At 47.9% G+C, this 24,955-nt stretch overlaps 1 protein-coding gene across 1 annotated transcript in view; it reads right to left on the bottom strand.

Annotated features, from left to right (window-relative positions):
• Positions 1 to 453: 453 nt before the first annotated feature.
• The window catches only part of PDE1B (phosphodiesterase 1B), a 152,207-nt gene continuing 127,705 nt past the window's right edge, over positions 454 to 24,955 (bottom strand). Inside the window, exons 2-9 of the mRNA XM_056849515.1 lie at positions 14,368 to 14,481; positions 11,793 to 11,975; positions 10,813 to 10,879; positions 10,168 to 10,284; positions 8,293 to 8,433; positions 5,068 to 5,168; positions 3,428 to 3,553; positions 454 to 559 (exon numbers count right to left, since the gene is read on the bottom strand). Coding sequence (XP_056705493.1) covers positions 454 to 559; positions 3,428 to 3,553; positions 5,068 to 5,168; positions 8,293 to 8,433; positions 10,168 to 10,284; positions 10,813 to 10,879; positions 11,793 to 11,975; positions 14,368 to 14,481 — 955 coding nt within the window. The remainder of the gene's footprint in view (positions 560 to 3,427; positions 3,554 to 5,067; positions 5,169 to 8,292; positions 8,434 to 10,167; positions 10,285 to 10,812; positions 10,880 to 11,792; positions 11,976 to 14,367; positions 14,482 to 24,955) is intronic.

Raw genomic sequence — 24,955 nt, 5'->3', positions numbered from 1 at the left:
GTGGGGCTCAGAGAGTGTGACTAGGCCAAGCTGACACAGCAGGCTTCATGTGGAGGAGTGGGGAAACCAACCCGGTTCACCAGATTACAGTCTGCCGCTCCTGTGGAGGAGTGAGGAATCAAACCCAGTTCTCCAGATTAGAGTCCATCACTCTTAAACACTACTCCATGCTGGTTCGCAGGCAGCCAGGTAAGTGGATTCAGGAGACAGATCCAACCTACCGGTTGCCTGTTGGCCATCTGTGGTTTGTAGGATCACAGACGTCGGAAAGCTCAGAAAAATCAGGACTCCTCCCCAGTCCTACTTTCCTTTTTCCTGGCCACTCCCACCCACGGTTCATTGTCCGAGCTCAACCAGTTCCCCCCTTCAAAATCCTGACCTGTCCGTCCTTCCATCTTTGGCATCATCCTACCCCGCATCCCACCGTTCCGCACAACCTCAACCCTCGAAGGCTTACCGCTCAAGCTGCTGCAGGGAGGTTTTCACAGACTTGACCTGCTGGAAGTGGCAGGACATGTCCGTCGCCAGGACCATTTCGATCACGAGCGACCGGAGTTCCCTGTGCCAAACGAAGAGAGAGAGAGAGAGAAACGTTCAGCCTTGTGATCCCTTTCCTGCACCTAAACCTTAGTCCATCTGCCGCAGATGTGAGCGGAGCACCATTTGCTGAGTGATCGTTTGCGCCTGTGCGGTTATCACTTATGACGATAACCGACGATAGAAGTAGTCCCATGATTGTGAGAATCAACTTTAGGGAATGATCGGATAGATAAAATTTTATCTGTAAATATGCATGGCTGTGAAAAGCAAATCGGATTTCTTTGAACTGAAGTCTCAGGATGTGGAGGTTGAAGAATCATTAATATTGCTAAAATCTTGGGATCTTTGGGTTTATCTGATAATCCCTAAAAGCTATAGACAAAAGGCTGAGACCTGATTTGTTTTAAATGCTATAATCAATTTTTAAATGTATTAATAATTCCAGGAACCCTAATTATAATAGTCTGCACATCCACATTTTGTGTAGGCATAATTATCTTGTGTCTTTATTGTATAATGTCTTGATTAATAAAAAGAATTTCTCCTTTAATAAGAGAAAAAGACTCTATGCCACCACTGCGGCAAGACTGACATACACAGCTAAATGGAAATTATCGACAATACCAGACAAAAAAGACTGGATACAAAAAATGCTGGAACTGGTGGAAATGGCAAAACTAACTGCATTGATTAATCAGAAAGATAATTCACAATTTATGGGTGAGTGGGAGGCATGGAGATTTTACTGTGAAAATGAACTTCAAATGGGGGAACTTAAGGGATACTCATTGAGCTAATCCTTTCTCTTTTTTTACTATTAAAATAAGTGATTATTATATAGTTAAATTCTACTTTTAATATTTTTATATTGATGAAATGATATGATTAACTGAATTAATTAGTAACATAAAGTATTATCAGGATTAGATTTTCTATACAAAAGAGTGTAAACATTTATAACAAGACGGAAGGAGGTCGGGGAAAGTCTTCATATATATTTTTTATTTAAAAAGTTTTTTTTGAGATTTCAACAATAATTTACAAGTATTTTTCCTTGTCATTACTGATATTTTTAGTTGTTGATCTGTTTGTGAATTCGTTATAGAAAAATAATAAAAACTTTTTTAATAAGAAAAAAAGATTCAACAGGTGTTTTGGTCAATTGCTGGTTGCTCGAACAGGAGGAAAAACAGAACTCACTGTCCAAAAGATTATATTGTACTATCAAAAGTGAGAAGGGGTAGTAACTTTTTCTGGCACGATAAAGCAAAGAGAGACGTGAAGCTGCAACTGTTTCAGAAGCAGAGCTTCTGGGGGGATTCTCAGTTCAAAATCTCTCTGAGTGTTGCGAGGGAATAAGTCTCACGCTCCACAGGCATGTTGCCAAGTTGTAACCGACTTAGGGCATCCCCAGAAAGGGGCTACCGAGGCGAGAAGCAGAGGTGGTTTGCCGTTGCCTTCCTCTGCAGGGTCTTCCTAGGTAGTCTCCCATCCGAGCACCAACCCTGTTTAGCTTCCGATATCCGATGAGATCGGGCTACGCTATGCCACCTTCCCTCCCATTGCAGTCAACTCTACTCCAAAATGGCGGACCACCAAGATAAGCATTAAGAACATAACATAAGAGCATAAGAAAAGCCCTAGTGGATCAGACCAAGGTTCGTCAAGTCCAACAGTCTGTTCACACAGTGGCCAACCCATTGGCTCTAGGAAGCCCACAAACAAGACGACTGCAGCAGCACCATCCTGCCTGTGTTCCACAGCACCTAATATAATTAGGCATGCTCCTCTGATCCTGGAGAATCATAGAAGCATAGAGTTGGAAGGGACCACCAGGGCCATCACGTCCAACCCCCTGCACAATGCAGGAAATTCACAACTACCTCCCCCCTCCACACCCCTAGTGACCAGAAGATGGTCAAGATGCCCTCCCTCTCATCATCTGCCTAAGGTCACAGAATCAGCATTGCTGACAGATGGCCATCTAACCTCTTCTTAAAAACCTCCAGGGAAGGAGAGCTTACCACCTCCCGAGGAAGCCTGTTCCACAGAGGAACCGCTCTAACTGATAGAAAATTCTTCCTAATGTCTAGAAGGAAAACTCTTTTGATTTAATTCCAACCCGTTGGTTCTGGTCCGACCTTCCTGAGCAACAGAAAGCATCTCGGCACCCTCCTCTATATGACAGCCCTTCAAGTACTTGAACATGGTTATCATATCCCCTCTCAGTCTTCTCCTCTTCAGGAGAGAATAGGTATGCATCATGACTAGTAGATATGAATAGCCCTCTCCTCAATGAACATGTCCACTCCCCTCTTAAAAGCCTTCCAAGTTGGCAGCCATCACCACATCCTGGGGCAGGGAGTTCCACAATTTAACTATGCGTTGTGTGAAGAAATACTTCCTTTTATCTGTTTTGAACCTCCCACCCTCCAGCTTCAGCAGATGACCCCGCATTCTGGTGTTATGAGAGAGGAAGAAAAGCTTCTCCCTGTCCGCTCTCTCCATACCATCCATAATTTTACAGACCTCTACCATGTCTCCCCTTAACCGCCTTCTTTCCAAGCTAAACAGCCCTAAGCATTTTAACCGCTCCTCATAGGGCGTTCCTCAATGCCTTCCATATCAAGCAAAGTGTGAGACAGAATAGAACTGGGTTGGCAGCTGCCACCGAAACAATATTATCTTAATCTACACAGGCAATCAGAAGCCCTGCTGGGCAACAGCCCCACTTGGCGCTGCCCACTTTCTAAAAATGCTTAGCTGGCACCAGGAAAAGTGCTGGGGGGTGTCTACGGGCACTATGTTAGGGATCCCTAAGCTAAACTAAGCCTTGTCCTTAGTGCTGGGGATGGGTGCGGCAGACTGGAAGAGGGCGAGGTCTCACATGAACTCATCCTTGTTCAGGTTGACGAGGACGTTCATCTCATCGTCCTGCATCATGCGGAAGACGGCGCTGATATGGTGATTCTCCAGCACAGAGCGGTCATTGTACAAAATGGCCGTATCGGACCTGTGGAGTTGGGGAGGGAAAAAGTACTGTTGAGAAGTAGTTCACACCATACAGTCTTGGGCCATTTATGCAGGGTCAATTTTGATGCTCGCTCAAAGGTCCTTTTTTAAATCCGACCTTTAAAATGCCTATTCACGGTCCCGATGCAAGAGGAGAAAGTCAAACAAATTCCACCACCACCCCCCACTCGCCTGCTCCTTCGTTCCTTCGTTTGCGTAGCCATTAGCAGTCGTCCTTTGTATACCTAACCCTGCGGCTGTGATTCTTCATCCTTCCTTGACTGGATGCTTCGAGACGGGGACGGAGCAAAGAAAAAAGGTCGCTTTAAAGGGGCTCTTAAGTAATGCGGAGCAGGTTTGCAGTGGCTTCACAGTGACTTCTAGAATGATGGTTCAGCGTGAAGAACTCAAGAAAATACGCGGGGCACTTCAGCCTAGAACGTGCCGCTAATTACCAAGCATAAATGGCCTTAGTTTGCAGATCAATGCATGTCACTACTACTACTACTCCCCCTCCTCCCTGAGAGGCACCCAGGCTGTTTTCATTCCTCACTGACTGCTTGTCTTATATATAGTACAAGTTTGCTCTACTGACAGCCAAAGTTTCTTTTTATTTACTTTATTGTTAGTCCGCCTTTCTCAATGACACTCAAGGCAGATTACAAAATTTTAAAACAAAGCAATCAAAGCAGTCTGTGGCATACAATACCCAATGAGACTGAATTAAAAAAAATGGGAATTTTTTTTAAAAACTCTAAGATTGGACATAAATAAACAATGCAAAAAACCTAGATTAGAAAAAAAATAGATAAATGCAGCAAAAACAAGATAGTGCAGACAATAAACTATAATCCTATTCCCTTTATAAAGGTGATCTCCTGATCAAGTCCACTCTGTTGCCACAGGACTAGAAGATAAGGAATTAGAGAAAACAGCATGTACAACAGAAAGCCCTGGAAGAGACGAGAGAGATGCTACAGCCCAAAATCTGTATGTATAGGCACATATGGTTTTCAAATATGTCGACCTGCCCTTCTTGGATCCAAACTTTTAATGGTCAAATCAAATCAAATTTATTAATATGGTTAGCTGACCAATCACATGCCAACCCGTCAAAATTTCCAGACTCAATCGTTTTGCGCGGCAGAATCACAGACTGCCCGTACAAATAAAGGTGTAAGATCAATCAAAACAACCCCTGGTTAAAATTATCACCTTAAAATTGTAAAATAACTTTTAATGGTCAGAACGCACGTTCACCATGGAAGGGCTCTCCTGCTAGTGATCTTACAGCCAAAACAATTTGGACATTTTTAAATATAGGGGCTCCATCCAACAAAATGGTTTTGTGTTTGGGGGAGAAGCTTTGCCTTAGCCCTGCTCTGGTGATGTGAATATTCAGAGCTGGACCTCAAGATCCTAGGAAAACCCAGGTCTTCGGACAGCTGCGGCCACAGGCGTTCGCAATCCTACCCCTATTCTTGGTGCTTACCGCAAAAGACTGTTGCTACTTACTTGGTTTGGATGTGGAAGCTATTGGTGGTACCCGTGTGCTCATAGTCATGGATTGCAGCTGCAAAGATGATGGCCAGGATCTCAATCTCTGTCAGGCAGTGCTGGGGAGGGAAGCAGAGAGAGGAGAGGCTACCAGCTAGCATGGTGTCATGGTTAAGAGCGGCGGACTCTAATCTGGAGAACTGGATTTGTTTCCCCACTCCTCCACATGAGCGGCGGACAATGATCTGGTGAATCGAGTTTGTTTGGGGGAAAGCTGTGGCTCAGTGGTAGAGCATCTGCTAGTAAGGCTGTCGATTCGGTTTGGCCCGAACCGAAAAACAGCCGAATTTCCCCCGATTTGGCGGTTTTTAGTTCGGATGGAACCGAACTCAAAAAAGGCTGGAAACCGGGGAGCCGAATTCAGCGAGTTCGGGGTGTTCAGCGAATAAATTCAGCAAATTCGGGGTTTGGCACAACAGCATAACCATCAGTTAGTAAGCAGCATTCTCCCGCGGCCAATCGGTGGCCAAGCAGGGTCTTCTTCTGGCCAATCAGTCGCGATTGAGCACGTGAGCCCAGCTGGTGCGTAGCCCGGGGAGAGAAAGAGAATCTGTTTGTGTGAGAGAGAAATCCCCATGGGGGGGGGGGTGCGTATGCACATTCGCTCCTTTCTGTGGCTGCAGGGGGCACATTTTGGGGGGTACAGCCCCCAAACTTTCAGCGTAGCTTCAGATGAGGCTTCTTGGAAGAACCCCCAAGTTTTGTAAAGATGGGATCAGGGGGTCCAGAGATATGGGTCCCCCCCTTTTCCCTATTGGGATGAATGGGATCAGCCGATCCTATGCATCTAGAGAGCGGCAAATCCAAGGGAAAACCTCCCGTGCTTAAATGGAATTGTATTGGATTACCCAGTCCCTCCTGATGGAACAGAAGACATCCACAGTAAGACTCCCTTTGGGGCTTTATAATTTTTTCCCGTATGTGGGGGGGGGGGGAAACAGAGTTTGTGGGGGGGCAGTTTCTGTGGGGGGGGGGAGCCAAAAGAGGCTTTCGCCCATTCTGCCGAGGGGTGTGTGACGGCTCACCTCTGTGGGAGTGTGTGTACTGCTTTTAAAGTTAAGTTTAAAGTTGAGTCTGTGCAGCGGCTAACGAGTCTCTCTCCGCTCGGCACCTTTGGTGTCGAGCCTCCTCCTTGGTGTTTTTCACTGTTTTTGCCTCTAGCCTGGGGTTGAGTGCAACGGGGCGGCTTGCGTGAAATCCCCTGCGTCTTGGATTTTCCCCCCGTTTGCGGGGTGCACCGCGGTGCCGTATTGGTTGGAGAGGTGGGGGGTGGTGCTGGTGAGACTTGCTTGTGTTTGGTGGGGTCGTTTGCATAAGGGAGGAGCGTCCCTCCACCATGAGAAGAAGGAGCAGGGAAGAAAATACAAACTCTGGGGGGTTTTTTTGCACTGTCTGTTTTGCTGCTCACTCAAAAATGTTTTTGCAAAATCTGACTTTCACAATACATTTTCACGGTCCAAGTCACCTGCTCCTTTTTTCCTTTTTGCTATAGCTAGCCTAGTGCGCCTCTGTTCCTTTCCATGGTCTCTCGCGTGTTGCTTTGCATTGCAATGGTTAACACAGGAGGTTTTGCCTTGGATTTGCCGCTCTCTAGATGCATAGGATCGGCTGATCCCATTCATCCCAATAGGGAAAAGGGGGGGAACCCATATCTCTGGACCCCCTGATCCCATCTTTACAAAGCTTGGGGATTCTTCCAAGAAGCCTCATCTGAAGCTATGCTGAAAGTTTGGGGGCTGCACCCCCAAAAATGCGCCCCCCCCCCTGGAGCCGCAGAAAAGCGCCAATGTGCTTTAAGTGGCTTTATTCCTGTCACTGTGGGTGATTTTTTTGCGGGGGCAACCTCTTCCGGGCCCCATATCTCAGGACCCCCTAACCCAATCTTTACAAAACTTGGGGGTTCTTGCAGGAAGTGTCCCCTCAAGCTACCCTGAAAGTTTGAGACCTCTACCCCAAAAAATGCCCCCCCCGGAGCCGCAGAAAGGCGCGAGTGCATTTTTAATGACTTTATTCGGCCGAATTTTCCCTCGAACTAGGCGCCGAATTCCATGTATCCGAATCAGGGGAGTTCGGACTTCAGCATATCAAGATGGGCCGAATTCTGCCGAATCCGAACTATACCGAATTTTTTTTTCCAACAGCCCTATCTGCTAGGCATGCAGAAGGTCCCGGGTTCAATCCCCGGCATCTTCAGTTAAAGTGACTAGGCAAGCAGGTGATGTGAAAGACCAGAGACCCTGGAGAGCCACTTGGGCTTTGATGGACCAAGGGTCTGATTCAGTATAAGGCAGCTTTGTATGTTCATGCGTTTCCCCACTCCTCCATGTGAGCGGCAGACTCCAATCTGGACAACCGGGTTAGATTCCCCACTCCTCCACATGAAGCCTGCTGGGTAACCTTGGGCTAGTCACTGTTCTCGCCGCTCTCTCTGGAGAGAACCGGAGATACTGGGAACTGAACCTGGGACCTTCTGCATGCAAAGCAGATGCTCTAGCACTGAGCCACAGCCCCACCTAAAACACAAACAAGAACTAACCTTCTGGAACTGATCCCGGCTTCCACTTTTGCATAAATTCAACTAGGGCGCAATGTAGCTTAGGGCCTTTTAGACAAGATGTCAGGGGAAACGGATTGCCACTTTTTCTTTTCTTCTAAAGGACACGATTTTGATCACTTCAGAGCAACTAGAAATTTCATTCAGCATTTCCCCATTGCAGTACCTCCATGTCAGGAAAATGCTTCCCCTGTTGAATTCCTAGCTGCTTAACAGCTGTTAAAGACACGGTGCCTCTTTTAGAAATTAAAAAATGGGGGGAACTCAAACTTAACAGACCTTTGCCCAACACCTTTTTTAGCTTTGGGCATTGTGCAAAACCAAGGAAGGCCACTAGGGGACACTATATATAAATTTTCCTTCAAAAGGATTTGAGATCAGAAAGTCTATGTTTGTTCCGCCCTTCCCCTTTCCCTCTCTGGATCTAGGATTGCACCATGTGGGTTAGGCCAGAAACTACACACACATTTCAATATCACTACATTAACAACCCAGACTGCTGTCGAGATTTCCCATCCTTCTTTGACCCATAAAAGCAGAACGCTTTTCCCATGTGGGCTTCCCAGGTACCCCACTGGATCAAAGATTCGGAGGACGGAAAAAGCGACCACACCATGCGATGACCTTACCACCATGCCAGTACGAAGCAAGAAGCAGTGTACGGTCTGGGTGACGTCAGCGGCGTGGATCTGGTTGTGGTAAGGGTTCTTGTACTTCCCATAGCCGGCCTCCAGCGCATCTAGTAAGGTCATGAGGTACACGGTGGGAATCTGTTAAAGAACAAACATGGGTTGGCATCAGGCAAGATTTGGAGATAGGAACGAGCGAGGACTGGCAACCATGTTTCGATGGGTGTCACTCAACCTTGGTGGTAGAAAGCACAGTCAAATCACAACATACTTATGGTAACCCCATAGAGTTTTCTAGGCAAGAGACGTTCAGAGGTGGTTTACCATTTAACACATGAACACATGAAGCTGCCTTGTACTGAATCAGACCCTCAGTCCATCAAAGTCAGCACTGTCTACTCAGACCGGCAGCGGCTCTCCAGGGTCTCAGGCAGAGGTCTTTCCCATCACCTGCTTGCCTGGTCCCTTTTAACTGGAGATGCCGGGGATTGAACCTGGGACCTTCTGCATGCCAAGCCGATGCTCTACCACTGAGCCACAGCCCCTCCCCACTGCCTGCCTCTGTGTTATCAATCTGACTTCCTTGGTGGACCGATGGTCTGATTCACTATAAGGCAGTTTCATGTGTTCGTGTGCTTTAGGGTTCAAAGTGAGGATCTACACCCTGAAGGTTCCAGAGCCTTAATGGCAAAGCCCTAAAACGGGAGGAACAGACTCATCTTATTTTAAAGGGTACCCGTCATATTAACAAATTCTGGAAGCGGCTCTCCGGGGTCTCAAGCGGAGGTCTTTGACAACACCTACTACCTGGTTCTTTTAACTGGAGATGCCGGGGATTGAATCTGGCACCTTCTGTATGCCAAACAGAGGCTGTGCCACTGTGCCACGGCCCCTAAGAAACAACAGTTAAGAGTCATCTTGAGAGCCAGCGTGGTGTAGTGGTTAGGGGCGGCGAACTCCAATCTGGAGAATCAGGCCTGACCCTCTGCTCCTCCACGTGAGCGGCGGACTCTAATCTGGTGAACCGGGTTGGTTTCCCCACTCCTCCGCATGAAGCCTGCTGGGTGGCCTTGGGCTAGTCACGGTTCTCTCTGAACTCTCTCAGCCCCACCTCCACCTACCTCACAAGGTTTCTGTTGCGGGGAGAGGAGGGGAAGGCGATTGCAAGCCGCTTTGAGACTCCTTAAAGGTAGAGACAATCGGGGTATAAAAGCCAACTCTTCTTCTTCTTCTTCTTCTTCTTCTTCTTAACAAACTCCAACCAGCGTCCTCCTATAGTGGCTAGTTAGCCTAGATGCATCTAGACTATCAAACCTAATATGATGGTAACTGGAACTCCCTCCCAGAGAGATTCACCTGTCTCCCGCCAACGGTGTCTTCCGCCAGCAGGTGAAGACTTTGGGGGGGGGGGGTTGTTTGGCACACACCCTATAATAGTTATTGGCCTTCCTCTCTGGCTCTGGTGCTGTCCGTTTATGAGTTTTTATGGAATTGTTTTAGAATTTTAAATGCTGTTCTTAATTGTTCGAGCGTTGTGACGTTTTACGTTCACCGCCATGGGGACCCCGCTCATGTGGAAAGGCAGCACGATGCTTTAAGAACAAACAAACAAATAAGTAAAACAACAGCGATAACGGATTTGGGGTTTTGTTTTGGATTTTGCGTGAGCCAATATGGGGCGTTACAACGTTTTTCTACCGAACTGTGACCCGTTTCAAACTAGGTTTGTGACCCAAGGGGCTGGAAGCGTTTGAAGAGTCTTTACATTTGTAAGTGTACAGGTAGCGTGGGGGTGCTGCTCCCACAAGTTACACAAAGCTCAAGTCACACTCTTGCATGCGCGCGCGCACACACACACACACACACGCTTCTTACCTTGAAGCGGCTGTTCAGGTTGTGGCGGGTGAGCAGTTCGAAGACGATTGTTCGCAAAGCGTGGTCCTCGCTCACCCTATTCAGCGCAAACACGTCAAAACACCAGAGGTCAAGAGTCTATGCAATGAAAACACAACGACAAAAAAAGGAGGGTCACACATGCCCATTACAACTGAAGAAGAAGAAGAAGAAGAGGAAGAAAAGTTGGTTTTTATATGCCAACTTTTTCCAACACTTAAGGCAGAATCAAACCGGCTTACAATCACCCTCCCTTCCCCTCCCCACAACAGGCACCCTGTGAGGTAGGTGGGGCTGAGAGAACTGTGACTAGCCCAAGGTCACCCACCTGGCTTCGTGTGTAGGAACGGGGAAACCAACCCAGTTTACCAGATTAGCCTCCACTGCTTATGTGGAGGAGTGAGGAGTCAAACCCGGTTCTCCAGATTAGAGTCCACCGCTCCAAACCTGCAGGGCTTAACCACTACACCACGCTGTAGGCACAGGGCACAGATGGGCACAGGGCACAGATGTCATCCAAGAATCCCTGCTACTGCTCTGCCCCCACATGTCTTGAGAAGCATCGCATGGGGGAGGGAAGGAAAGCAAGCTAAGTCAAGCAACACCCCCCCTCACGAGGGAGGTTACCTTCAGGCAGTTGATGACCGATAGGGAATAGTTGGGCCCCACAGCGGTGTACGTCCGGCGGAACATCCTGCAAGGCAGATAACAGTGGGTCAGGATCTCCTTGGAAAGCTCGTAGAGCCAAGTCCCAGATCACATTCAACCTTATTAGAATCGGACGTGGAACCACATTGACCCCTGGTCCCTTCCCCCTGGTAGTTTTATTTTCCAAGGGGAAGAATGTGCCCTCAGGTTGCAACTGATTCATGGCGACCCCATCAACAGGGCGTTTGGGGCATGAGATGAAAAGAGGTGGTTTGGCGTTGCTTTCCCCTGTAGAGCAACCCCAGTCTTCCTTGGTGGTCTCCCATCAAAGTACTAGCTTGCTTAGCTTCCTGGTTATGATGAGCGCGGGCTAAGCTGGGTTATTCTGGCTGCTTCAAACCCAGGACCCTCCTTTAAGCAACAAGGGACTCATTCTTGATTTTTTCAGCTCGACATACTACTTTAATCTTCACTGTATCTAGCTGTATCTGTCTTCCTCTCTGTTTCTCCGGCTCCCCTTCTCTCCAAGTGCCATGGTAGAATAGAATCAAAGAGTTGGAAGGGACCACCATGGTCATCTAGTCCAACCCCATGCACAATACAGGAAATTCACAACTACCTCTCCCCCACACCCCAGTGACCCCTACTCAATGCCCACAAGATGGCCGAGGTGCCCTCCCTCTCATCATCTGCCTAAGGTCACAGAATCGGAATTGCTGACAAATGGCCATCTAGCCTCTGCTTAAAAACCTCCAGGGAAGGGCAGCCCATCACCTCCCAAGGAAGCTGTTAACAGAAAACAACTCGGCACCCTCCTCTATATGGTATAACTCACCAGAAAACCAGTCTCCCTATCGACACGCTAGAAATGCAGAGCAGATGGAACATTGTCTTCTTCTCTGGAGGAGCGGCCCTGATCCACACACACACCCCACCCCGATCCCCAGCCCAGTCCTAACCTTTCCACAAAGATGCCAGCTTGCACCGCGTGGACAATGCTGCGGAACTTGGGCTTCTCCTCCGAGCGGCGTCCCTTAGCGCGCGTCTGCTGGGTGAAAGTGGAGGCCAGCCAGTCCCGCACCTCAGAGGGCACTGCATCTGACTTGATCTCCTGGAGCTCATCTTCCGTGTCCAGAATCTGCCTGAAACAGTGATCGTGTTGGAGGAGAGAGGGGGAAAGACGAACGATAAGCATTTGGCAAAGTTACAAAAGTCAGACCAGAGATTCAAGTTCAAGTTCTTTATTATTACAGTCCATAACCAGTATATAAATCAAGGGTGGGGAACGTCAGCCCGGAGGCCATTTAAGACCCGCGAAATCATTTAGTCTGGCCCTTTGTGGGTCCTGGCAGATCTCTAGCTCAGAAGGATCTAGGACTGACGATCCGCCCCCTCCCATGGACAGGAATAGCCTCTAATCAAGGCAGATGTGAGTTTGTTTTGCCGAGAAAATGAGCCTTTCCCCCCCCTTGCAGAAGAGTAGTTAGCTATGGAGCTGCTAGGACCGCCCAAGAAACTGTGTTAACCCTTTCCCACCCGGGCCATGGAGAAATGTATTCCCACTGTAGTACAACAGGGCTGGAGGCGGAAGTGGCGACAATGGAGGGGTTAAAGGGGGCAGGGCTAGAGTGCGAGGAGGGGGGAGTTCTTAGCCAGCGCGTCCTCATTTCATCCCTGCAGGCGGAGGTAGCAGGAGCCGGCTGCAGAATCCGGCCCCGACCATGTGGAGCAGGAGTAACTCTGGCGTGCGGCTGGACGGCTACGCCCAGCTGGTGCAACAGACCATCCTGTGCCACCAGGTGGGCGAGTGCGCCACTGGTTGGATGCCTGCCTGCTTGCCTGTGTGTACGGGGGTGGTGTCATCTGGAGCAGCTGCCTGCTTGGGGCTTGGTCGGCTAATTTTTAAATTGATAATTTTGTATGGCCCGCGAATGATGTTATAAATATCCAAACAGCCCTTGGGGGGAAGAAAGGTTCCCCACCCCTGATATAAATAAAGGAAACATTAATTGCAAAAAAGGGGGGGAGTAATATACAAAAATTCATTAATAAACACAGGATAGTCTAATGGATACCAGCTAAAACTACACACGTCTGACAGCAAATTGGCACTTGGACACTCTCCGGGGCAAATACAAAAAATTAGGTCATTTCAGTAACTGAAATCCCTGCCACTCTTCAGTGCTGAAGGCCCTGCCCACTTTTTGTGTGATTACAAACCAGGGCGCAAAACCGGGCAGCCAATTGTGTCACTTGGAAGTGAAGGACTTTGTGCTGTCTCTGAACCTCAGACTACAGAGGGGGACAAGACTAGTGAGTCAGAGAGATAGAGGGGACGAGACACTGGGGCATCCTTTCTCTACTGCCCTGACCTATCCCTTTGATATGTAGATTGCTACTCTTAGGGAAACTTCCTTCCTTCCTGTTTCTTCCCCACCTCCTCCATCTTGCCACCATGAGGGAAGGCGCATGTCCTGGATCTCCCTCCAGCCTAGTTAGTTAGAATAGATAGGCAACTATACTTCACTCTATCCAGAAATGGATTTTCTACAATAAATGAAGTATATTAGTTAAATAGACAAAAGGCTCCTAGCAATTTTGTTCCTGGCACACAGGTTGGATGGGCTTCTCTGCACACAACAGCCTTTGTGCACTCTGCTAATTTAACAGGGATTTGGGCATAACAAAGCCCTCACAATCCAACAATTTGGTGGTTCTTATCTGACAGAAGATATTCAAGCCTAATTTTATTAGATCTTCCAGGAAACCTTTCTAGCAACGGTCAGATAGTTTCGCGATGAATTTTGTTATATAAGACGCGTTCGAAAAATACGTGCTCTATCAATTCGGTTTCTTTTTTTGTGTGTGTGGGCAGGTGCATAATCTCTGTTTGTAAGGGATGTTCTTTAATCTTCCCTCCAGTACTGCGGAGGGTAGGGTATTACTTCTAGCAAGTGTAAACGCTCTCCTAGAACAGACCAGAGATTTAAAAAACAGAGTTGCACTTACCTGTAACGGCTGTTTATCGAGTGTATTCTGTGCAGATACCCATGGGTCTGCACTGAAGACACGACGATAAACTTGTGGATACACCTGAAATGCAGCCAATTTTCTTTTCCAGCACTCAAATGCAAACGTTTGAATTTGATTTCAAGATTCAAACTTGGAGGAACTTGCTTTAAAAAGGTTTTCTGGACAACGGCTAACATCACTCGGACAGAGAAGACAGTCAAGGCCTTTCTCTACCTAGGACCTGGGAGAGCCGCTGCCAGTCAAACAGAACTGCTTCGAGGACCACCCCCAGAAGATATCGAGCTAGACAGACCAAGGGTTTGACCCAGTATAACGTCTAGTCTAGGTGATGCGGTCATCAAGGGGATGTTTCTGGTTCCATCAGACATACTGGTTTGTTTATAAGAGCTACCAGGAGCATTTGTGGTGCTGAACGGCCACCACAGGAATCTACCTGTAGGATCCTGTGATGATTTCACGCAATGCTTTTGGCCCCGTAGTATTCCAAGCCCACTGCCTCACCTGGTCTCATCGATGTAGACAGCTTCAAGCAACGAAGCGGTATATTCCAAGTTCTTCTTCAGTTCCACAATGTCCACTTCTCCCGTCTCCAGCTGTTTCACCATGTACCGCAGCCTGCAAGACACAGCAAAGGGACATGTATAAGGAGGATGGGACGGAACGTGAGACACGCCATGGGTATCCCCCCAACAAGGAACACCCACACCCACCTTCAAAGGATAACCTGAGAAGAAAGCATGAACACATGAAGATGCCTGATATTGAATCAGACCGTTGGTCCATCAAAGTCACTCTTGTCTACTCAGACCAGCAACGGCTCTCCAGGGTCTCAGGCTGAGGTCTTTCACATCACCTACTTGCCTGGTTCCTTTAACTGGAGATGCCAGGGATTGAACCTGGGACCTTCTGCATGCCAAGCAGATGCTCTACCACTGAGCCACAGCCATTTGTTCATGGAGTCATTCATGTGTTCATGGAGTCATTTCAAAGCCCTGCCACCTACACCAGGAAGATCTTTCCAGTGTTATAATACAAGGATCCACAGACTTAGGGTTGCCAACCTCCAGGTGGTGGCTGGAGATCTCGTGGGATAACAGTTTATCTCCAGGCAAAAGTGATCAGTTCACCTGGAGAAAACGGCTGCTTCGGAAGGTGGACTCGATGTCATTATATCCCATTGAAGTCCCTCCCCTCCCCAAACTCCACCCTTCTCAGGCTCCACCCCCAAAATCTCCAGGTATTTCCCAACCCAGAGCTGGAAACCCTACACAGACTTGAAAGAGACCCATACATGTAAGAGCTCTCATGTGACCCATACAAAGAAAGATCTCATGTGACCCATACAGATTTCAAGATTTAGAACTATAATGAAAGCACAATGGTCAGTGCATTGCATCAGAAAGAAGCAGGCTTGAAAATGGATGATTAATCAAAGAGATGTGGGAGTGAAGGTGTGCTTAACCCTTTCCCCGCCTGCTGCTTTTCCACAGCAACGACACACACTCTTTTCCTCCTGTGGGGGAAATGCTTGCCTGGAACTCTCCCCCACCCAGAAAGCAATTTGGGAAGGGAGGTTGCAACAGAAAATTTGGTCAGTGGGGAGTACTATAAGCCCCTCCTCTGCTCTAGTAGTCCCAGCCTATCAAATTCCACCTCCGCAACCTTCCTTGCCCAGAAAATAATTTGATTTTGTATGTAACATTTAACTGGGCCCAACGGCAGTCCAAGACTGTGCTGAAAGCCAGTATGGGAAGGATCAGAAAAATTGTTATCATCTAAAAAGTCAATCTGGATTCCTATTTGCAGTCATCCTCTGCAAAAATAAAAAAAGAGTATGGGGTGGGAGGAAGTAAAGCAGTTCTTATCCCTGACCAGGATAGCTCAGGCTAACCCAGGTCTTTCATGCATGGCTTTTTCACTCGCCGTCACCCCGACGACTCCGGGTCTTTGTGTTGATTACACGTGCCGTTTCCGACCGTCAGAGGTCGCCTCACTCTTCCCCGAGTTCCCCATGTTTTGCCCGCGTTTCCCCCCAAATTTGAAAATGCAGGGAAATGCAGGGGGAGAGTGAGGTGACCTCTGACGGTCGGAAACAGCATGCATAATCAACACAAAGACCCGAAGTCGTCAGAGGGGTGACGGCGAATGAAACAGCCAAGCATAAAAGACCTCAATTTTGTCAGATTTCAGAGGCTAAGCAGACTAAAACAGGCCAGGTGATTCTCTCCAGGTTCTATAAAAGCTTCCGGGTCACTGGTCTGAGCGAAGAAAAGACATGCTTTTGATGGTTATGAACAAACAGGGAAGAGGTCTGTCAAAAGCTTTTTTTTAAAAAAATGGCGAGCTTTCAAAGCAAGCACCAGGTTCTTCAGGGGACATAGCTGACCGGAATAACAAAGCATGAAATTATCTGTTTTAGATGCCATCTTTTTATCAGGATCATTTAGAGCAGTTCTTCAGTGGAACAGGCTTCCTTGGGAGGTGGTTAAGTGCTCCTTCCCTGGAGGTTTTTAAGCAGAGGCTAGATGGCCATCTGTCAGCAATGTTGATTCCATGACCTTAGGCAGATGATGAGAGGGAGGGCATCTTGGCCATCTTCTGGGCATGGAGTAGGGGTCACTGGGTGTGTGTGGGAGGGAGGTAGTTGTGAATTTCCTGCATTGTGCAGGGAGTTGGACAAGATGATCCTGGCCGTCCCTTCCAACTCTATGATTCTACGATCTGTGGAAAAAGCCAAATCCTCGGGATCTGTCTACTGATTGTGCTTCGCTTCTGACACGTTGCTCCTCCAGGGGGGCCTCCCACATCAGAAGCCTGGCAAGAAGCTCGGTAGAGACAGTGAGGGCATCTCTGGGCTGTTGTCACGCTGGTGGGCCCATCCCAAGTTAATAACACACTGGAGGCAAACTATGCTCAGCTGGGGTGTTGTTCATAACGTTTCCTTTCTTGTTAATCGGAACTGTTGTTCTGCATGAAAAATCGAAACACTCCAAGCACCAAAGAGAGACCGTTGCCACAGCACTGACCCTTTCCAAGCAGCCAATGGAGGTCAATTGTCCAAGGCCTCGCGTACAGAGGAAGCATCGCCAACGTTCATTTTCTGTCTATCAGAAATATCAATCGCAATTTTTGTCCAGCGGACCCCATCAAAATGACTAATGATTCAATCACAGTCAAACAAAAGCCAATGTCGGTAAAATAGAACCGCAGAGAAACCCAGATGGCGACGGCCAGCCAATCGATGCAACGCAGCCGGTGGCAAAACCCCTTCAACAATGCGCAAAGAGTGGAATATGCAAGGAAGTGGAAAGCAGAAGATTACCCAGATGTAACTGGAGGAGGAGGAGGAAGAGTTGGAAGAAGAGGAGGAAGAGGAAGAAGAAGAGTTGGTTTTTATATGCCGATTTTCTCTACCACTTCAGGGAGAATCAAACCGGCTCACAGTCACCTTCCCTTCCCCTCCCCACAACAGACACCCTGTGAGATAGGTGGGGCTGAGAGAGCTCTTAATAGAACTGTAACTTGCCCAAGGTCACCCAGCTGGCTTCACGTGCAGGAGCAGGGAAACCAACCCTGGTTCACCAGATTAGCCTCCGCCACTCATGTGGAGGAGTGGGGGATCAAACCCGGTTCTCCAGATTAGAGCCCACCGCTCCAAACCACCGCTCTTAACCACTACACCACGCTGGCTCTCAGCAAATATGGACAAATAAAGTAGTAGAATAGGCAACTATGGCTAAGTTAACATCTCTTAGTTAATAATAGGACAACTTCTGATTTTTATGAAAAATTGGAAGTATTTCTGAGCATATTGCCGTTAACTGATAAAAATAATAGAATGTAAGAATTTAAGTAAGAACTGTGCCACTGGATATATAAATATAATATTCAAAGGTATAACAGAATAGAAGTTACAGAGTAAGTACCATTATAATGTAAGGATCTGATGTGTATGTATGTTTTGTAATGTTTGTTTGAAAATAAAAAAATTATTCCCCCCCCCCCAAAAAAAAAACAATGAGCAAAGGATGGGCCGTCCCAGAGTGCAGGTGCCACAATAGGAGCAAAAATCGCCCGTTTCATGAATGCCCAAGAGAGGAGAAGCGTGGAAGAGGGCCTCAGGGCTGTACTACACAATACGCTCTTGCCAGCGTGCCAGGAGAGCCTGTGTGGTGTAGTGGTTAAGAGTGGTGGTTTAGAGAGGTGGAGTCTGATCTGGAGAACCAGGTTGGATTCCCCACTCCTCCACATGAGCGGTGGAGGCTAATCTGGTGAACTGGACTTGTTTCCCCGCTCCTACACACGAAGCCAGCTGGGTGACCTTGGACTAGTCACGCTCTCTCAGCCCCACCTCCCTCACAGGGTGTCTGTTGTAAGAGAGGGTAAGGTGATTGTAATCTGGTTTGATTCTTCCTTAAGTGGTAGAGAAAGTGGGCATATAAAAACCAACTCTTCTTCTTCTTGCTCCAGACTCGCTTTCCCTGCAACCACACAGCAGCTGCAGGAAATATCATTTTCTGGGAGCCCAATTCTGCACAGAACTGCACTATGGGAGGAAGACGGCCCCTTGCCCCACCCATCCACCCACCCACATCGTTCTCCCAAGCCCAAACAGCCCCAGTGGAGGAGGGAGGAATCTCCCCCCCCCCCTGTTTTGTATCTGCATGTGCATACTTGCCAAAAAATGTTTGGCCCCCAGATCCCAATCTAAAAGTTTGGGTTTGTTTCAAACAGGAGTTGGTCCTTCAGATGTCTCCAGTCCGAGCTCTAATTGGACCTAGGAGCGAGCCAGCCATCAATAACAATGGGATCCTGCCAGAATTAACACCTTCACATTCTCACACCGAGAATATAATGAATGAGGTCATTCCCCTTCTTCTGTGTTTCTTTTCTTGCTAAGGTTTCAGAAGTAATATAATATTAGGGCCGCTGGCGGACGATCCCTTTGTTAGGCAAATTGCCGGGGCACAGTTCAGGAGGATGTTTTATCCAGGGGAGCTAATAACCTGAGATGTTTGCCGATCGCTGAGAACCTCTTTCAAGTGTCTGCAAAGTTACCTCTCGGCACTTGGAGGAGATGACATCCCTTTGACTGAGAGGAAAGGGCAGAGAGAACTGCACCCCGCCTCTTCAATTTATTCAATTTTGTTTGCAATTTGAATGGAAAGAGAGACCTTGAGAGCCAAGAGTTTCTAGCTGGAGTCAGCTGAAACTGGGGGGAAATGGTTATCAGGATTCCACAGACTGCTCTCCGGAAATCCACATTGTGTCCTAGGAGTCTCCTGTAGCTTCCAGAGCGCATTGCTTGAGTATTTGTAAGTAAAGCTGGTCGGGCTTGGTTGAGACACAGAACAAAAATGCAGCTTATTTTAATTACAGATTTGGCTCATGAACGATCACTCAAACCCGAATTCACCTTGACAGTTGCCGACTTCATTTCTTTGGCTCTTTCCCCTGCCTCCCTCGCGGATACCCAGGTGGTATCCCAGACTGCACTGCAACACAGCCTGCCCCCAGAGAAGAAAACCGTCTGCATTCATGGGGGTACAAAGTACCATCAAAGTCGCAGCTGACTTATGGTAACCCTTTAGGGCAGAGGTTCCCAAACTTTTTGAGTCACGGAGCACTTTTCAGGAGAGAAATTCGTCACGGAGCATGAATTTTCACCTAGGACCTATATACTAAACCGAATGACAGTAGCATTTTTCTTTCCAATCTCTTCACGGAGCACTAGGAGATGTTTCGCGGAGCACAGTTTGGGAACCTCTGCTTTAGGATACCCAAGGCAAGAGACGTTCAGAGGTGGGATCTGCCATTGTCTGCTTCTGCATAGCAATCTGGACTTCCTCAGTGGTCTCCCATCCAAGTACTAGCCAGAACTGGCCCTGCTTAGCTTCTGGGATCTGATGAGACTGGGCTAGCCTGGGCCATCCAGGTCTGGGCATCTGCATTCGTTTCTCATGTGAAAGCATAGTCAAGTAGGGTTGCCAGCCTCCGGGTACTCGCTGGAGATCTCCTGCTATTACTGCTGATCTCCAGCCGACAGAGATCAGTTCACCTGGAGAAAATGGCCACTTTGGCAATTGGACTCTATGGCACTGAAGTCCCTCCCCAAACCCCGCCCTCCTCAGCCTCTGCCCCTAAAACCTCCCACGGGTAGCAAAGAGGGACCTGGCAATTGGAAATTTTATTATTGGAAATTGTATTATTCTTACGTGCCACATGAGCGGTGGATGCTAATCTGGTGAACTGGATTTGTTTCCCCACTCCTAAACACGAAGCCAGCTGGGTGACCTTTGGCAAGTCACGATCTCTCAGCCCCACCTACCTCACAGGGTGTCCTGCTGTGGGGAGGGGAAGGGAAGGTGATTGTAAGCAGGTTTGATTCTGCCTTAAGTGGTAGAGAAAGTCGGCATATAAAAACCAACTCTTCTTCTTCTTCTTCATATCCAGCCCTTGTAACAATTGAGTTTGACACCCCTGGTCTACAGGATTGCGTCTGTTGCGCTCCAGACTCCCTCCTTATGGAAGATCAAACACGCAGACACACAGAGATGGAGACGGTAGCTGTTATCGGCAAAGCTCGGTCGGCAACCCTAGAGGGACCTGACAACCCTATAGTTAAAACTAACTGCAGTTAATAAACCAACTTCAGATCAGGGATTAAGATCCCAGCCATGACCCTGGGCAGCTTCCCTTGGCCAGAGTAGGCAATCCTGACCAAATATAAGGCAGCTTTGTGTGTTCATTATCAAGGGGAAGAGCTGTGGCTCAGTGGCAGAGCGCATACTTGGCATGCAGAAGGTCCCAGGTTCAATCCCTAGCATCTCCACTTGACGGGAAAGACCTCTGGCTGAGGCTCCAGAGAAGAGCTGCCAGTCAGAATAGGTAGTTTCATTTTTAACCTAAGGTTGGATACCACCCAGCATTTATAGGTCATTTATGCACGGTCGCTTTAACCTCCTTTATTCCCCGTTTCAGCCAGGATCAATTTTTTCAGTAAGCACAATAACTCATTCCTTGGAAGCTCAACGCTGTTTCGTCGCAAAACGAACCCGGCTTTTCCCATTCCTCTTCTGGCCCGAATTAAACCGTTCATCCTGGCTCATTCCGGAGTCAAAGAACATGCATGCTCCGTTCTCGGGTAGAGCTTCCCCACCCCACCCTTTTCCAATCCCCTCCTCAAAGAAGCATGCAGGGGAAAACAGAAGATTGGCTTCTCTCACAGCCAATCACAAAGCAGTGTGTAAAGAGGCGGGGATTCGTGCTTCCTACTTCCTGCTACCTCGAAGCTCTTTCTGAGCAAAAGAAAGGCTTTTTAAAAACGAGGCTTGGATTTCTCCCCCCCCCCTTTCACATTGCTATATTTTTTGTTCTTAAAATGCTTTTTAATGCGGCAGTTGGGTTTGGGGGGGGGAGGAAATCTCTCACGGGGAGCACTGCAAAGTAAGCCAATTACAGAGCAGCATTTAAAGGGGTGGGACTTGACCTGAGCTTGGGAGATTGCTTTTCTGTATTCATGCCTCCATTAGCACACAGTTTCGTCCCTGATCATTCAAGCCAATGCACACAGTTTCCCCCAACCCGGGCTACTTTAATGTGCGATGAACCCAGGTCCAAGCAGGGAGATCCAACCCGTGCATAAAAGACCATAGTTAGTTTAATTAAACCACGGTTTCATATAACGTATAAACCAAGCCTATCCTTCTCCAGTTGACCCTCATTCAAAGAAAAGCAATCTCAGTAATGCAGCCCCTGGTAACGCTCACTTCGGGCAGAAGTGGGCACCCGTCATAACATGGACAAGTCTCTTAGTCTGAAAGCAAGAGAAAGCATTGAGGTTCTCTGCCCTTAAATCTGACCATAAGTTCAGCGGCATCTCCCATGGCAACCCCAAATCAATGCAGACACAGAGAGAGGTGGGGAGGAGAAGCAATTTAAGGCATTGGGCCGCCGATTCACTTGAGCAATCCAACGCTGCCTTTGAATCAGAGACGGACTCACTCCGGTTCCCCACCAGAGGCTGCCCTGTACATATAATCCTCTTATCTTCCCCCCTGCTACAAATGAAGTTTTGGGTGCCAGCTTTGTATTACTCCCAAACCTGACCACTGTGAAGTCAAGCGCTAGGCAAAAATATCAGGCTCCTGCAGAATTCTGCTGAAAGCGGCCTTTGTTCATTTATTTAGCTGAGTTATGAAGAGGAAGGTTTCTGAGATTGTGGCTGCAGTCCTAAAAGCATTTTCATGGGAGCTGGCCACGTCAGGGAGGGAAGGCATCATGGTATAGCCCGATCTCGTCAGATCCCTGATCTAGACAATTAAAAAAAAAAACACCATCCATTTCATATTTTTGGCACCACCCTTCCTCCTAGGTCCTCCCTGCTTCTGTTTTATGCTCACAATAACCTTAAGATAAAAGTTTGGGAAAGAGACCGACTGACTCAAGGTCACCCAGTAAACTTCCTGGCTGGGATCTGAACCCAGGTGTCCCTAGACCTGCTTTGATACACTAACCTCTCCGCCATATTGATTTCAAAACATGCTAGCCCCTGACCTGGACTCTGGTCTGGAGAACCAGGTTTGATTCCCCACTCCTCCACATGAGCGGAGGACTCCAATCTGGTGAACTGGGTTGGCTTCCCCACTCCTACACGTAAAGCCAGCTGGTTGACCTTGGGCTAGTCATATAAAGTTGGCATAGGACTTGGTCTCCAGGCCCCTCACCATCTTGGTTGCCCTCCTCTGGACATGTTCCAGCTTGTCTACGTCCTTCTTAAATTGTGGTGCCCAAAAGTGCCTTCCTTTAAATCACCTCCTCTGCCAGATCGAGGACTGCCAACTTGCCCTGGACTCCTTAAAGTCGGAGTCTTTCTCTGGGTGTCTCAATGCCCACCTATCTGACTCTTCTTTTATTTTTCCCTACAGCAACGGCACAGTTTGTATATCACAGACAGAGACCAGCTGGGCTTTTGTTGCTTTTTGAAAGGGCCGGACCGGGCCCTGGCTGACAACGGGAGTGACAACTGTGCCCAAACAGCCACTTAGCCAATTCTCCAGCTTGCACTCCAAAGCAAAGAGATCCAAACTGCGGGGGCAAGGCCGGGACAAGGCAGAGCAAGGGGGGAAGAGAGGGGAGAAAACAAAGCCAGCTGCCTTTCTTCCGGGCACTCCTTGAAGATGCTAAGGAGTCAACGCTCTCTGCCTTAACGAAACACATTCCCCAAAGGGGCTTGGATTGTTTGGCTTCGGCCTCGCAGTTGGATTGAGCTGGGACTGCTGTTTAATTCCCGATTTGCACCAGTGTTTTCCAACCTGTGGGTTGGGACCCAAAAGTGGCTCACGAAATCTCCTGGTGATCCCTGGACCGAAAAGCATCCAGATGTCCTCAGCCAGGGCCTTTTCAGCTCTGGCCCCGGCCTGGTGGAATGCTATGCCCAGTGAGGTTCGGGCCCTGCGGGACTTAAAACAGTTCTGCGGGGACTGTAAAACTGAGCTGTTCCGCCAGGCAAGTGGTTGAGGGCAGTGATGGTCTTCTATCTAGCTGGCCTCCCTTTCCCCTCCCCTTCCTCTCCCACCTCTGCTATCCCCCACAAATAGAAAGTTTGGCCATTTATGTTTTACCAAATCAACAGCGCCTTCCAGGCTGAAGTGCCCCGCATTTTTTTTTTTTTTAGTTTTCATGCTGAATGTCATTCAGAAAGTGACTGCGAAGCCGGCGCATACCTGCTTCACATTTCTTAAGAGCCCCTTTAACGTGACCTTTTGTGTTTGCTCTGCCCCCACATTGAAGAATCCCCTCAAGGAAGCATGCAAAATCACAGCCGCGAGTTAGCGATGCAAACGGTGGTTGCTAATGGCTATGGGAATGAAGAAGCAGGCGAGAGGGGGTGTGGAATTTCTCCTTTTGCATCTGGACCCTGAATAGGCATTTTAAAGGTCGCACTTAAAAAAGAGCTTTGAGCGAGCATCAAAGTTGACCCTGCATAAATGGCCTTAGTATTTTTAGTGCTTGGGATTTGTATTATTGTATGCTGCTGTATTAGAAACGGGCACCTGGGTTTCATAGGTTTTATTGCCATATGTATGAACTTGGATTGATTTTAGTGTGTTTTCACAGGTTGTGAGCCGCTCTGAGCCTAGGGTTGCCAGCTCCGGGTTGGGAAATACCTGGAGATTATGGAGGCAGAGCCTGAGGTGGGAGGGGCCTGGGGAGGGGAGGGACTTCAATGCCGTACAGTCCAGTTGCCAAAGCGGCCGTTTTCTCCAGGTGAACAGATCTCTATTGGCAGGAGATCAGTCGTAATAGCAGGAGATCTCCAGCTATTACCTGGAGGTTAAGCAACCAAAATAAACACCACTGCACTGATACCACAGGTAAGGAAGAAAAGTGTAGGAATTGCTGGAATTACTGAGATATAACGGACAACACACAAGTGTGACAAAGTGTATCAAAGTGTATCAAGTGTACAAATTAACATATAACAAACACACAATATAATACAAAACTCTTTCAAAGTCCAAGGTACAAAATGCTAGTTTAAGAGCCAAGCATCAAGGAATTCTTCATATAGAAGTTGCTAGGAAGACGATCGTTTCTGTAATCAGTTCCATTTAGTTCAAGTTTCTCTTATAGGCACATAAGGTTATCCAAATTAAATACAGTCTCTTTCTCAAACTGATAGGAGATCAAGCTGTGTATGGTCTTTCAAATTAAGGTTCCAATACAGGATACAACATTGTCAATACACAGATTGCACAGACAAATTCAACATTTCAACTGTTCCCACCGGAACAGTTGTACAACTAGCATTTTGTACAACGTGGACTTTGAAAGAGTTCTGTATTATACTGTGTGTTTGTTAGATGTTAATTTGTACACTTGATACACTTTGTCACACTTGTGTGTTGTCCGTTATATCTCAGTTATTCCAGCAATTCCTGCACTTTGCTTCATTAGCTTGAGGTTGGCAACCCTAGCTATGGGCGAACCAGTTTCCCGCACGCACACCCGGCTGACAATCACTGCCCCATCTCTATGCATGAACAAAGGGGGGGGGGAGGCCGTCCTGCAGATTGCATTCCAGGCT

The sequence above is a fragment of the Euleptes europaea genome, chromosome 1 (genome assembly GCF_029931775.1).
Source record: "Euleptes europaea isolate rEulEur1 chromosome 1, rEulEur1.hap1, whole genome shotgun sequence".
Taxonomy (NCBI): domain Eukaryota; kingdom Metazoa; phylum Chordata; class Lepidosauria; order Squamata; family Sphaerodactylidae; genus Euleptes; species Euleptes europaea.
The sequence above is the reverse complement of the archived record's forward strand: the minus strand, read 5'-3'. Positions and strand labels throughout refer to the sequence as shown.